Source organism: Leptinotarsa decemlineata, unplaced genomic scaffold, assembly GCF_025532065.1.
Source record: "Leptinotarsa decemlineata unplaced genomic scaffold, Ldec_3_MD MMD2_P_RNA_scaffold_5, whole genome shotgun sequence".
Lineage (NCBI taxonomy): Eukaryota > Metazoa > Arthropoda > Insecta > Coleoptera > Chrysomelidae > Leptinotarsa > Leptinotarsa decemlineata.
The window spans coordinates 22,718,788-22,735,164 of record NW_027412532.1 but is presented as its reverse complement, the minus strand read 5'-3'; the positions used below and the strand labels follow the sequence as shown (position 1 = coordinate 22,735,164).

The 16,377-nt window shown below is 32.8% G+C and overlaps 1 protein-coding gene across 1 annotated transcript in view; it reads right to left on the bottom strand.

Annotated features, from left to right (window-relative positions):
* The window catches only part of LOC111514096 (alkylglycerol monooxygenase), a 28,681-nt gene extending 12,536 nt beyond the window's left edge, over positions 1–16,145 (bottom strand). The window contains exons 1-4 of the mRNA XM_023170333.2: positions 15,748–16,145; positions 10,242–10,369; positions 375–526; positions 214–317 (exon numbers count right to left, since the gene is read on the bottom strand). Of these exons, the coding sequence (XP_023026101.2) occupies positions 214–317; positions 375–526; positions 10,242–10,369; positions 15,748–15,966 (603 nt within the window). The 5' untranslated portion in view covers positions 15,967–16,145. The remainder of the gene's footprint in view (positions 1–213; positions 318–374; positions 527–10,241; positions 10,370–15,747) is intronic.
* Positions 16,146–16,377: the final 232 nt, after the last annotated feature.

Genomic DNA, 16,377 nt, shown 5'->3' with positions numbered 1-16,377 from the left:
TTATTCAAAAAAATATTTTTATAACTTTTTAATTGTACATTTCAATAGAGTCTGCATGAATTTAGGTGGTTTTTCAAAGTTTCCAGTTATATTTTAAAAACATTTTTTCAACTAAACTCGTATCGAAAAAATCTATAGACTCCTTGTTATTATCCATAGATGGAGGAAAAAAATCCGCACATAAAAATATCTGAATAAAAATACATCACTTACAAAGCCACACCATCCTTGTACTAATGACTGCCTCAATCCTACTGCCAGATTAAATTCTTCGGAACTGTGATGGACTTGATGTTGTGCCCACAAAATGTGAATTTCTGTGAAATGTGAAAGTAAATTTGAGACATATTTTATGTGTTCCTTCAAGATCTTACCGTGACAGGAACGGTGTACCCAGTAATAACAGAAATCTACTCCTATGGCGGCTAAATACCAAGTTATCTGAGAATCCCAAGGAAGATTCACTAGTCGAAAATGTTGATATAAATAAAAGTAAGTGTAGCTTTCTGCAGTTCTGAAGACAAATCTGAAATAGATGAAAATATTTATTAGGTTAGGAATTCTATTTTATTTAAATCAAAAAGGTTTCACACCGGACATTTCTATCTGCACTAATTAGATCTCTATGATAAACGACAAATTATCGAAGCGGCTGGAGGAAACCTTTGACCTGTTCAAAATACCGCTGAAGCAATTTTTGTAACTGAAATTTTATATGAATACTTTTTTATTTATATTACACAAACTTTTATACTGAGGTTTTGACCTCTATTTTAACTACATTGATTCAGATACTTCTAAATAATAGCTAGTTATGTAACAAATCAGTAAAGGTTTCAATTAGTGTGACGAACAAGATTCCTAACGAGCGTGAGTTACACAGGATGCAATTTCATAACGTACCTATTTCATACAAGATGTATGTTTTACGGTCAAAATGAAAACAACTGCAAACTTTTCGAAATTATTTCTAATTCATCTCAAGAATGCATTGGAATTGTATCATCTATCAATTCATCAATGAACTGAACTGAAATACCTCAGGAAGGCAGCGAGAACGACCTTTAACAAAGCAAAACGTACAGGACTCAAGAGGACTGGGGTATATATCAAGCCAACCTCAACCTGCAGAAGTCTGGAGAGCCTATTGTGAGGCAGTCGAAGTCTTCGCACTAGCTTCTAGGCTGCAGAAGACACTCTTAAACGACCACCATAAGAGTATCGGCCTTCTGACGAGGGAAAATGGCGGCGAAGCCGCCAACCTACAAGAGAGTGCTGAGATTCTTATGGAAACTCACTTCCCAGGTTCTGTCTTTCCTGGAATGACGAACTTGACGGAAGTAACAACTTCACCCTCACAATACGATTGGCAATCTGCTACTGCAGGAACTGATGAGGATAAGATAAGATGGGCCATATTGCTCTCCATATTGGGTTTTTCCCCCTTCAAGTCACCAAGACCTGACGTTATAAGACCAGCCCTACTTCAATTGGGATTGGATATTCTTATGCCGCACCTGGTTGGAATATTCAAGGCCTCTCTAGCTCTGAGGTATATTTCCAGTAAGTGGAGAGAAATACGAGTAGTATTTATACCCAAACCAGATAGGATGGACTACACATTACCAGAAGCATTCCGACCAATTAGTTTCACATCTTTTTTTTAACTATGGAGATGCTATGTAAGCGGTACATAAGAGATGGAGTACTAGTTCACAACCCACTTCATCCAAATCAGCATGCATATACTCCGGCAAGGTCTACTGATTCGGCCCTCCACCATGTGGTTGGCAGAATCGAAAGATCATTGAACATTGAACAGCAACTACACTCCAGGAATGTACCTCTGGTAGTAAGAGAATGGATACTCAAGATGCTCTCTAGTAGAGCAATAAGTATCAATGTAGAAGACATCACAGTGAGAGGGCTGGTCATGAGGGGATGTCCACAGGGAGGTGTCTAATCACCTCTTCTTTGGAATATAGTTCTGGATACCCTAATTAATCTCCTCAACAATAATGGATTCTAACTACACAATTGCATATGGAGATGACATAGTTATCATGCAGACAGGCAAATTATTGAAAACACTGTGCGATAGAGCGCAGGATGGGCTCAAATCAATAGAAACATGGTGTAAGGAACACTCACTTGAAACATTCCGAAATCTTCAAAAACAAACTAAACTTATCTGAAGAGGTGAAATACTTTGGTACTATCCTCGACAGGAAGCTAACATGGAACTCTCACCTACAGAGTAGATCAAAAGGAGCGTATGTGGCTTATGAGCAATATCGGGGAGGACAGTGGGACGCGCATGGGGTATTTCACCCCGTGTGGTCACCTGGATCTACCCTGCAATAATAAGACCTATGTAAACGTACGGAGCCATTGCATGGGGACCGAAAGTTATACAAGCAACTGCCATCCAAAAATCATATCAAATTCAGCGATTGGTTTGTGTGAACAAGCCATGAGAACGACACCAATCGCGGCAATGGAAATAATTACTGATCTGACCCCTCTAGACCTGTACGTTACGGAGATTGCGTTAATGCCCATGTTACGATTGCGCACGGCTGGTGTAAACCTCGAAGTAGGAATAAGTCAATTGAGGCTGAGCCTACGACGAGAAGTGCTTATTGCGCTGGCAGTGCAGGCAACTAGTGATGCAATTCTGGGTTCAATTGCAGCACAAACCTGGGTTTGTGTTAAATAAACCCTAAAAATACAAATAAAACAGAACACAGAGTCAGATGTTACGAATGCAATACGCATATATACAGACGGTTCGAAAACCAAAGAAGGCTCAGGATGTGGAGTGTACTCCAGATCACTAAGCCTAAAGGATTAAGTGGGGAATGGGAAAAAATACCAGCGTAGTTCAAACAGAACTGGCTGGTATCTCAATAGCCACAAAAAAAATAACCAGGAAAGGAATTTTTGGCAAAAACATAACAATCTCCACTCCAGACAAGCCCTATTAGCTTTGAACAGACAACATGTTACCTCAGGGCTAGTATACTAGAGTGCCACCAAGATTTAGCCAAAGCCTCGATAGATAATAACATTATCCTGAACTGGATTAAAGGGCACGACAGGAGAAAAGGCAATCGCATTGCCGATTCTTTAGCCAAGAAAGCGGCTGGACTAAGAATTTTAGGACCCAGTGGCACCTACGGCCTGATGACTTCGACAGTTGCGGAACCAACCAAACATCACACCCATGCTCATTCCCTAAAGAGATGGAATGGAATCAAAGGATGCAATCTTGCCAGGATCATTTTGGACGACCCTGGGAAGCTGGCGCCGAAGACATATCTGGCAATGACCAGGAAAAATCTAAGCTTAACAGTACGATTTCTGACTGGCCACTGTCAACTAAGGAAACACCTCCACAATATGGGGCTAGTGGACACACCTCTATGCAGGATCTGTGAATAGGAAGATGAAACTGTCAGGCATGTCCTATGCGAATCTCCGGAGTTATCACCAATAAGAGAGTGTGTGTTCGGCCTACACCTGCCGATATAAAGGAGATGGCTCCCAGAGACTTGTCCATCTATCAGGAAAGGACAGGATGGACGATAACCTAGGAGGACATGTCCTATGCGAATCTCCGGAGTTATCGCCAATAAGAGAGTGTGTGTTCGGCCTACACCTGCCGATATAAAGGAGATGTCTCCCAGAGACTTGTCCATCTATCAGGAAAGGACAGGATGGACGATAGCCTAGGAGGACAACTCCTTTGGTGGATGTACAATGGGACACATGTGGCCTAAGGGCTGTGGGCCTACACTCACCCTCCCTACTCTACAGATACAGAGATACAGAAGATCATGAATACAGTTCATGTGCAGAAAAGTGTAGATAGTACTTATCGAGTAAAGCGTTGGAGGCTCCTAGTTTCCACAAGATTTTCATTTATTTCTTTCTTCTTCCCTTTGGAAGATTCACACGTTTTTGTATAAAGATGGAGAAGTAGAAAGCCAAAACTTTTCTTTCCCAAAAATTAATCTCTCCTAAAAATATACCCCTTTCAATTTGAACAAAATTCCTATAGCTATAAGTAAATTAATGTCATTGCGTACTGTCATCAATGACATGAGTGGATTTAACTCATTCTTGACATAAGATCGTAATTTTATTAATGAATTGAGTGCTTTATCCTGTAATGTTATCCAAATTGGTGCTGAAGAGGGAATAAGGCAAGTGTCTGATTCCGAAACATCGAATGTCCACCGGTGAGGATGACAGTGTTCCATGTAAATGAAACTTCAACCCTTTCATTCACTGTATTATGTAGGAATCATGCGAATGATATCTGATTCAATTCCATAACGAAAGTTTGGAGTACACACTGAATAGGCAAAAGTTGGTTTTGTAAAATTCAATGTTCATATAAAAGTAGTTGTTTCGAAATATTTTTTTTCTTCCAGTTTGTTTGAAAATTATTTATTTCATGATCTACACACTTTTGTAAAGAGTTTATTTTGGAATTGATTGCTTTCTTCCTTTCTTTGAAAGATTCCAAAAAGATGAAGACACAGAAAGCTAAAACCTTCCTTTTCATCATTTTATAACATTATCTAAGATATTTTCCCAGTAAAATACCCGCACATATAACAACATATACATCCAAAAAAGGAGATTGAATAAAACGATAAACATGAAAAATTAACCAAAATGAAAATTCAAACATATCGAAAAAAAATATATAAAATATGTGCTAGTTTTGAGTTTCTTTTAACCCTGATACAAATTTAGACAACAACAAAATTAATCAAAATGTCAATAATGAAAACAACGACTCTCACTTATAAAATGAACTTATCTGAATTCCAACATCTATGACACTAGGCAAAGAACAAAAGCTGTAGTACCTGTAAAGGTTTTAAATCATACGACCTTTGCTAGAGAACTGTTTATTGAGGACTGGTCTGCGAATATATAAAAGTATAAAAAACATGCATGTTGTTTGTTTCTTTGGGAAACATTAGTACAGTAAAATAGGTTGAAGATATTATATTTTATGATAACTATTACATCCCCTCCTTTAAATTTCTATTTTTATATTTTTTGTTTTTACCCTACTTAAACTATCCTATACAATATCTTCATACTACCCCAAACAACCAACCATTAGTCTCTGCGGAGGCTTGATAAGCCTACCGTACTTAGTAACATAATCATTATTTGTTGAAATTGGAGTAGAACAATTCAATGTATTCTCATTTTCAGAGGTTCGATTTTCTACAGAATCACTGTCATCATCTGAATATAAATCTACCTTTGGAGTATAATTGTTATTGAAAGAATTATTTACATGCTTATTTTTGTAAGTTCCACGAGTTATGAGATATTTCCTATTTCTAACAATTTGTCTGTTATTATCGGCCAATTTTATGTCATACGATCTATGCCTGAAATTTTTACCTATTACTTCTCCAGGAATATTTTTAGAATTTGTTTTTACATAAACTATTTCATTTTTTTTTAGTTTTGGCAAATTTTTTGTTCTCTTATCATAATAATATTTTTGACTTTTTTGTCTTTTTTCAAGAAAATTTTTAAAATAGTTCCTTTTGATATTAACTGGTTTTAAATGATGATCTGCAACAGGTAAAATACTTCTCAAAGATCTATTATTTAATAATTGTGTAGGTGAATATATTTTATTATACAGAGGAGTATTTCTTAGCTCCAATAATGCTAAAAAAGGATCGTTTTTTGCCACTTCACATTTTTTGAAAATATTTTTCACAGTCTGTATAGTTCTCTCTACTAACCCGTTTGATCTCGGATGTTTTGGGCTTGATGTAAGATGAATAAAGTCCCATTCATTTGCAAAACATCTGAATTCATTTGAGGTTAGTTGTGGTCCATTATCTGAAACTAGAACCTCTGGGATGCCCTGACGAGCAAAAATATTTTTAAGCTGAGTAATCACTGCTATTGAAGTCAACGAATCTAATCTAACAATCTCTGGATATTTAGAATAATAATCTACTATACAAATATAATGTTTTCCTTCAATTTCGAAAAAATCTAAAGCAACTTTTTGCCAAGGTCTTTTCGGAATTTCATGTTGTTTTAGAGGTTCTGAAGGATTTCCTTTACTATACATAGCACATGCTGTACAGTTAGCAACAACATTTTCTATTTCCCGGGTCATGCCTGGCCAATATAATATCTCTCTTGCTCTATTTTTTGTTTTTTCTTTACCCAAATGACTAGTATGTAACTTTTCTAAAATTTTCTTCCTTAATTTTCTAGGAATTATTAATTTTGAATTTTTAAACAATAAATCATTGTGATATGAAATTTCATCTTGCATTGAAAAATAAATTCTCACACATTCATGTACTTTTTGTTTTTCACTTGGCCAGCCATTTTTTGATAATTTAATTAATTCTTTCATTTCTTGATCTTTCTTTATTTCATTTTTAATTTCTTCTAATTTACTTTCAGAAACCTGTAAATTATTTGTTACAAGAAAAACTTGAGCATTTAAATTTTCCTCGAATATTTTTTCAAAATTTATTTCATCTGCTTCAGATTTATAATTATTATCATGACCTCTTGACAATGCATCTGCTATGTACATTTGTGATCCAGGTTTATAAATTATTTTTACATCATATTTCTGAATTTGAATGAACATTCTTTGAAGACGTGGTGGACACATATTTAAAGGTTTTTTTACAATGGTTTCAAGTGGTTTGTGATCACTTTCGACTATTACATTTTTTCTTCCATATACAAAATGATGGAAACGTTCCAAACCGAAACAAACCGCGAGTGCCTCTTTTTCTATAGGGGCCCAACTTCTTTGCGATTGAGTTAATGATTTTGATGCGTAATAAACCGGTAAATTATTTTGTAAAAGAACAGCTCCTATTGCAGTTTGAGATGAATCAACTGAAACCGTGACAGGTTTGTTCACATCATAGAACTGTAAAATAGGTTTTGATGACAAACTTTTTTTTAATTCCTCGAAACAGTTTTGGTGGTATTCTTCCCAATGCCAAAGTACATCATTTTTTAAAGATTTCTTAAAATTTCTGTTTTCATTGATAAGTTTGGTATGAATTTTGAAACGTACGTAATCATTCCTAAAAATCGCTCTAAGTCTTTTTTACAAGAAGGGATTTTGAAATTTTTTATTGCCAATACTTTATCAAAGTCAGGTTCGATACCTTTATCTGATATTTTATGACCAAGAAAAATTAAATTATTTATGCCAAATTTACATTTACCTAAATTGATTTTTAAATTAACTTCTCTACATCGCATCAATAATTTATTTAGTCTTTCATCGTGTTGTTCTTTAGTTGTTCCCCAAACCAAAAAATCATCGATATAAGACTCTACGCCAGGTATATTTTCAAACAGAAATTTAATCTTTTTTTCGAAAACTTCTGAAGCAAGTGTTATCCCATACGGAAGTCGTAAAAATCTATAGCGTCCATAAGGTGTATTAAATGTGCAAAGCATCGAACTTTTTCTGTTTAATTTTATTTGATAAAAGGCATCAGAAGCATCTAGAACTGAGAAAAATTTAGCACCTTTTAATTTTGATATTATGTTATCTATTGATGGTAATGGATAATGCTCTCTTTTGATGGCCCTATTGAGGTCTTTAGGATCCATGCAAATTCGTATGTCTCCATTTGGTTTATTTACTATTACTAAAGAATTTACCCAATCTGTGGGATGATCAACTCTAACAATTATTTTATTTTTTTCTAAATTTAATAATTTATTTTTTAATTTTTCTTGGGCAGCAATTGGAACTTTTCTGGGAACATGAATTTTTGGACAAGCATTTGGTTCTAATTCTATATTAAATGTGCCTTCTAAACAACCCAAACCTGTAAATACATCATTGAATTCTTTTATTATTTTTTCATAATGAGCATCTTTTGAGTGTTCTGCTTTCAGAGAATGGACCAACTGAATTAATTTTAATTTTTGACAGTCTTCTTTACCTAATATTAGTACAACATTTTGTTCATCTACTATATAAAATGTTAAGTATTCTGATAATTCTTTGATTTTACAATTTAAATTACATTTTCCTAAAATTCTTATTTTTTCTCCTGTATAGGTTTTCAAAGTAGCTTTATCATAGATTAAATTATTTGGATTAATTTCTAATTTTTCTAAAAAATTTGCAGGAATTATATTGACCTGAGCACCTGTATCAAGTTTAAATCGAATTTTTGTACCATTATGAACATCTAATATAACTTTCCATTCATTTTCATCATTATCATTAACACAATCTATAAACAAATCATCATATACCTGTAGCTGAACTTCACTAACTGATTTACACATTTTAGCAAAATGATTCGATTTTCTACATTTTGCACACATTTTTCCGAAGGCTGGGCAGCGATTCTTCTCGTGTTGAGTTCCGCAGCGGTAGCAGTTAAACTTTCCCGATTTCACATATTCACTATTATTTTTCACACGTACACTTTCATTTGTCACCCTCTGACATCTTGATGTGCCTTGACTGGTCGATGGCCTGGGTACAAAACGAGTTTCTTTTGAAGTGAATTTTGTAACAGCTGCTCCAGTTTCTCCATGATGTCCTCTCTTCTTTATTTTGTCCACTGTTAAGTTGTTACTTTTTACACTACTAATTTTTTCCAGTTGCTCCTTAGTTCTTTCTGCTACTCTACAGATATCAACAGCTTTTGAAAGGGAGATATTTTTTGTTCTTATTAATTTATTTTGCAATTCTACGTCCGACTTAAGTCCCAAAATTAATTTACTGGTGATTAAACTGTCGGTAAGGGTTTCAAATTCACATGATGCACTCAGATCTCTAAGATCCGTTATGTAATCATCGATGCTTTCATCTGGCTTTTTATCCCTTGAAAGAAACATGTGCCGTTCATAGGTTACATTTTTTTCTGGGTTGAAATATTCTTCAAATTTTTTATCCAGTACTTCAAAATTCATTTTGTCTTCTCCTGCCTCGTAAGTGAAATTGTTGTATATCTTCAGAACTTTGTCTCCTATACAAGTTAACAGTAGCGATGATTTATATTCGGAAGGCTCATTCGTAGTTCGTGTTGCTTGAAGAAAAAGTGCAAATTTTTGTTTAAAAAACTTCCAGTTATCGGAAAGACATCCTTCCATACTCATTGGCTCTGGCTGTTTTATATTAGTATTAAAGTGCTGATGCACAACCGATTCTTCTTTCAATGAATTAGGCATTTTCACTTTTCAAACTTATTTATATCAATTACTTTGACTGCGCCATGTAAAGGTTTTAAATCATACGACCTTTGCTAGAGAACTGTTTATTGAGGACTGGTCTGCGAATATATAAAAGTATAAAAAACATGCATGTTGTTTGTTTCTTTGGGAAACATTAGTACAGTAAAATAGGTTGAAGATATTATATTTTATGATAACTATTACAAAACTGCTATACTTTCCTAGGCATAAAACATTTCAATAAACTATCGATGAAATTTTAAATAATTAACTCCAATCAGATGTTCAAAGATATAGATTGAAAATTCAATAATATCCACCTGAGCACTTTGCAAACATTTTTATATACAATTAGAACATGTTAGTCTACCATAAATTAAAATAATATGGGTCATTTATATAATTTCCGTAGTTTTATGTTTGTATAAATATCAAAATAAATGTGTTTTATGTTTAATTCACAACCGAAAAACTTTGTCGATGATCTTTCATACTTATAATATGAAGTTTACACCAAGCGCGGATTAATTTTTTTGTTTATTTGTCATTGGGTCAAATTATAATTGTTTTCTTTTATATCTATTTGTGATAAGTTCACTTATTATCATCATTATTTCTTTTTATTTTCAATATTAAAAATCCGGCTGTGTTCGCTTTTTGTTTAGTTAAATATTCAAGTAAATTAATCCGATCCGTAATTTTGTAATTTTGTTTACGATGCACGTGAAAGTATTATTGAATGTATTAGAGTGTAAGGAAACAGGAACAAATCTTACCCGGTAAAAACACCGCACATTTTATTGTTTACGTTGAACAAATCAATTATAGTCTGTACGAGTACAGCATTTTTCATAGGTCAATTACGATGTATACGTGAATTCTTTGTATTAGTAATTGGCTGGAAGATAAATGACACTATAAAATCGCTTCCGGAATCGCTTCAATCTTATTGCGATATGCAAATTTTGAATTACCACGTTTTTCTTGAAAACTCTGATACTTACTTCCCGGAATGATGTATGAGGCCATGAGATAGGCTAGTTAATCCATCGTTCAATCTGTACGTTGGTTTCTCGTCCATCCATAGAATGATATTCTCCAGAATCATGAACAAGAGAAAATATGGCCAAGCCTGAAAATGAGAGTGAAAATATAAATTACTTATTTGGTTTTGCTTGTAACCTCAACTTTAAATGTTTCGATAAATATTACTCAAAAATATCGGTAAATTTTAATAGTTGTTCACATGTGAACAGAAATAACGTAATTAGAACAACTGAAGACAGTTATTGTGCCACAATTATAACTGAACAACAGGGAGTTTAAGAAATTAAACAATACCATTTTTATCCAAACTTCAATTTCTTCTGAGGGGGTTTTTACCAAAAGCATGCCATATACTATAAATACTATTTCAAATATAAAACATACAGTCTAGTTTTCAGGTCAGTTTACATGATGTCAAAGGTGTTTTTAAAGCAGAACAACATTTCAAAATTATTAAATTGCTTAAAGGGAATTTATATTTAAAAAATGAGATCTGCTCCCATGGATGTAATTCTGGAAAAGGTGCTGATGAGGTGATACGTCAAGTGTATTGTCCCGAAACTTCGATGAACATCATTGAGGATGATTACATGATGTTTCATTTAAGTGACATTTAATATATGTGATGTAAACGGCTGATACTCGATGGAAATCCATAATGTATTCAAAAAAAACACTTTATTGTGATATTTCCATTAAACAGAGGTTATTTTGGAATTATTAGCTTTTCTTCTTCCTTTGGAATATGCTTACATTTTTTTGAATGAAGATGGAGAAGTAGAAAGCCAAAACCTCTCTTTCCCAAAAATGAATTTCTCCTAAAAATATATTCCTTTAAATTTATATCAAAACTCTTTCGAATATTGTTTGTGTAAATTTTTTTTGAATGATAACTGTTTCAACTTCATAATGAACGTTTTGAATACAGACTGAAAGGAAAAAAGTCATTTTTGTATAATTCAGTACCTATTCATATAGAACTAGATGTTTCGAAAGGACTTTTTTTTCGTGTAATTCTATTTTCATGATTTACATATTTGCCACTGCCACTGTAATTATTTTCTTTCTTCCCTTCTTTGGAAGTTTCCTAAATTTTTAATTTACTGTTCAAGAAGTGGAAAACCAAGAACCCTTTTTTTCTAAAAAAGTTATTGTAGAATGACAAACAGATAAGTGTCAGTAAGGTATCATGCAGGTGTCACAATACAATATATATATTCTTTAAAATGATTATTTTACAATGATATAGGAGTCATCAATGATAAAACATGAAGTGCATATGAAGAAGTATTACAAAATACATGAATTCAACACATGAGAATGCTCGTATAGAGAAAAAAGGGCAATAAAAAGTGTTAATACATACACATAATTGTCGAAATAGGTAATACATGAAATTAATTATAGATTGGCGATTGTGGATATTCATTTATATTATAAAAACAACCATCTACGAGATAGTCTCTGACTCTTCGTTTAAATACTGAAATTGATGCTATCATGTTGGAAGGTGGAAGGTAGACAATTGATGAATTTTGAGCCTGCTGGAGATGGCGTCTTTTCGAATGATTTTGTACCATGTTGCTGTAGTATGATTAAATTCCCGTTCCTTGTTGCGTAATTATGACATTGCGGGTTAGTTTCTGATTCAAGTTCGCATTTTTTCACAAAGAGCAGACAGTTATAAATATACATAGAGAGAAGGTACTGTTAATATCTTCTCTTGCTTGAAAACAGGTTGACATGAATCGGTATGACGTAGATTGTAAAGCATACCGATTATTCGTTAATATCCTGTTAGTATTTGTTGAATCTTCTCATAGGACCCCATTATAAGATAGAACATAATTCATAAGGGCATAGTAAACATATAAAAGGAGTTCTTCGCTCTGTACTTTTCTCAGTTGCATTAAGGCATAGAAATTGCTATTAGGTCTTTTACTCACGTAGTCGATTTGAAATTGCCAGTTCTATGCGTAGTCGAGTGAACTCCTAGAAACTTTATGGATTTTGAAGAGTATATCTTCATGTTATTTATAAGAACGTGTTTAGTATGTTCCACAGATTTTCTGGGAAAAAACTGTACCAATACTGTTTTTTCTTCATTGACCATAAGTCTATTACTCTGACACCAATTTGACAAATTTTGACTTATTACATACAATTTGTCCTGGTGTTCCAAAGGACTGTTAGCTCCTTTAGAAATAGACGTATATCATCGGCAAAAAGAACTATCGATTTAGCGACGATATATTGTGGAAAATCATTTATGTATAGCAAAAACAATAATGGTCCCAGGACTGAGCCTTGTGGAACTCCAACTCCCAACTCATAGGTACTCGAGTACACATTATCCCATTTTACATACATCTTTCGAAATTTCATGAAGGACATAATCCAAGATAGAAATTTACCTCGAACTCCATTTGCACCTAGTTTGTTGGCCAGTATATTGAAGAAGGGTGCGGTCACAAACTTTCCCTTGTCAATACCTTTATAGATATTTTCCAAAAATGTTGTAGGTCGCACTTTCCTTCGATCTACCGGAATGAATTCCAGTTACTTTGCTCAGCATACTAGGAATGGTTATTGACCGGTATAGATGTCAATCAACAATTTTTCCTATTTTCAAAATATCTGGGAAAATTCCGTCTTCCACAGATTTGTTGATGATATATTTATAAAAGCGGTTCACATATATACTCAGAAATGGCTTTGGTTATTTTTGGTGAGAGACAGTCCATGCCTGTGGAATTTTTATTATTTATTTGCATTATCCTTACGAGTGGCACTGAGAGTTAATGATTTCGGATAATTTGAGATTGATTGTTATTATTATAAGATTATTCTCATGCATATTAATAATATTGTCTTGTCAAAAAAGTAATATGGGTGTCTAATATTCAATCGTTCAATAATAGTCAATCGTGACAGGTATTCGACTCGAGGGCTGGAGTTTCCTAGTCTAAAATTCAAAAACTGCTTTATTGCTAAATAGAAAATTGAAAACCCTTTTAAACGCAGTATCACACGTTACCCCTTTTCATTTAAAATTTTCCTAGGGAATTGAAGGGTCACCTGAATGATTTTATTGAAGACAAAGTGTATTCTCAGATATGAAAATTAACCTGTTTCAGGTTAATTAACCTGCATTCATAAATACGAAATTTATCCGTTGCTTCGAGACCTCACTGTATCAATAAATTTATAATTGTTGAAATTTCATTGCAATAAAAGGAGATCAGTCAATTAAGAAAAATCAGAAAGAAATGAGACAAGGAACTCATAAGAAAATTTAATTTTTGCCAACTAATACTCATTTCATTTATAATGATTAGCTAATTCCGAATTCTTACGAAAAAAAATGAAAGTTGATTGGGTTCGGTTGCTCCAATTCGCAACTGGCCAGTCATTTCGTAAACAGACAAAAAATTCAAGTATGACTAAGCACATTTATCAATCGGTATAACGTAGAACACTTTTTTCTCCGCCGCAGGTATGTTTATTCCAATTAAATGTTAATCTGTCTGTCAGGAGACAGATCAAAGTGCAAGCAAGATCAGTATGCCAATCTTTCAAGAAGAAAATAATTGCTGTTAATTTCAATTATGTATGTATATATGTAATTCAATGACGCGAAACTGTTCAGCTCATTCATTTCTATCAAAGTTCTAATGGTATAATTACTCCGTTAGTTTAATATCTCAATCATATTCAATGACGTTCGAAATATAAAATTCTACAGTTCCACTAAAGCCAAAATATATATGAGGTGAGTTAAATTGCGGAAAGCAAAATAACAATGATACCTTGGGTTTCATTATTTCACTTTACGCGAATATTTGTAATTATAATTTTTTTTCGATAAAATACAGTTCGTGTTATTGCTGATAAAGTAGCTTTCCGAGGTTGAAAGAATTTTTAAAATCGATAGGTAGTTTTGAGAATATTATATGTATATTATTATAGTTCAGACGTTTTGAACTATGTCAAAGGCTCATATTCAATCATTTTTAATTATTCAAAAAGAGAGAGTACTTTTATAAATTTTTGGTTTGGAAATGCACACAGTCAAAAATTTTAATTTGAAATAAAAATATCAATACTGTATTGCAAAAAAAAATGGAAAAAATGTTTTTTATGGTTGACGAAATTGCGAAAAATTGTATTGTTACACGCTCCATTACCTAATGGAATGATCATAAATCCAAATAAAAATCATGTTGACATGTGAAAACACCACTTATTGCAATCAAATAATAATATGCATAGTGAAATATAAATGAAAGCAGTTTCAGTACTCCTGAGAAGAAAAACAAGAATCCCTCTTATAATTCTTACTATTTTTTGGTGTATAACCTTCCACAATCTAAAAAATAAACAAAGTTAAATCAGTTGAGAATCTGTTGAAGTGTACCCCGAAAAGTTACTGCGTAATATAATTAGTCAGTAACTTCATCTATAAATTTTGACTACAAATTGAAAAACTCTATTGAAAAAAATTAAATTTCTATATTTGGTTTTTTTTTCCATTTTCAAAACTCAAAATTCACTTTGAAGCTTTCTCTATTGATTGTTAATTTTTCAGATTGTGGAAGGTTATATACCCAAAAAAAAAACAGTAAGAAATATTGAATACTCCACAAAAAATGTCTTTCAAAGAGCTCTCTTATCTAATGATACAAGTATAGTCTACCAAATGTCATCAATATAGCTAAATAACAATCGTTTCCAATTTCTCAATAATTTTTACAGGAATATTTATCCATCTCATTTCAATTTTCCCCCAAAATTGGTTGCCGTTTTTGAATTAAATTCCATCATTTACGAATGTCAATAATTAAAAAAAAAAATTAGGAAACAATTTCTTCATTTTAACATAACGATGATCATAAATTTAAAGAAACATAGACATAACAGATTGACTTTTTTCTTCTCATTAAACCTTTTTTGATTTTAGGGAAAACCTATAAATCTCAAGAAAGAAAGTTATTGATAGCTAAATTATTTTTATCGAGGAAGATTTCCATTACAGTCAAATATTATTGAGGTTATCAACAAGCATAAAAATAATAAATTCATCAACGTATGTCAAGTACGTGTATAAATAATTCAAAATATAAGTACACATCGCTGTCATCCTAAAATAGAATAACTAATGAAGATAAATTTAATACGTGTATATACGTTGGTAGGTATATTTCTTTAAAAAGTCGGTCATGTTATACCTAATGTTTTAATAATACAGTTGATAATGAAAAATACCTCTATAGGCAATTCCTCATTTTAAACTGAGAATTTATGGAGTTTTTTCAAATATATCAAATCGATAATAAATAATTTAATTTTTATAATAATATTCACACAAATGAAAATAAATCTGGATTGAAATGTTGACATTCCGACAATCATTAATTAAACCAAATATTTTCGTAAAAATATCATCTATCATTTGGTACTTACATTTACGAAGAAAGATGGAACGTCCTTAGGATCGCTGAATGTTGTTTCTGAAGGACTCACAATGTAAAACATCCGCCCTATACCTTCGAGAACACCCTCTAAATCTTCTATGGGAAAATAATGTCTTGCTTCTACTTCTTCCCTTTCTACCAATTTAATCAGAACCGATGTAATTGGTTCCGACCCATTATGCATCTCAAAATATTTCGCGGTGTCCATAATTCCAAATTGATATAACTTTTGTAACTGCTTCTCAAGTGAGTTGTTCTTTCAATATGAGATAACTGAACACACTGCTCATCTGTTGGAAACTTTCCAACAATATTCTACTTTAGATAGAATATAGTAGGTATGAGTTATATTTGTCGAACTTATCTGATAAAAATACCTTGATCAATAACACCAAACATCTGAAACGCGCCTTATATTATGCGAGTTTGTAAACAAATGCTGGTTTCGGTGGGGCAATAATATATTAATGTATGGACGCTGGCAACGAGCTATTACATTTTAATAACACATTCTTTGAAATGCAGTTTTTTATATATCTAGTGATTTTGTTTGTTTTTATACCTACAAGAATGAAAATCTGAGGTGAAAGTGATTGTATCAGTTAATGAGGAATACCAT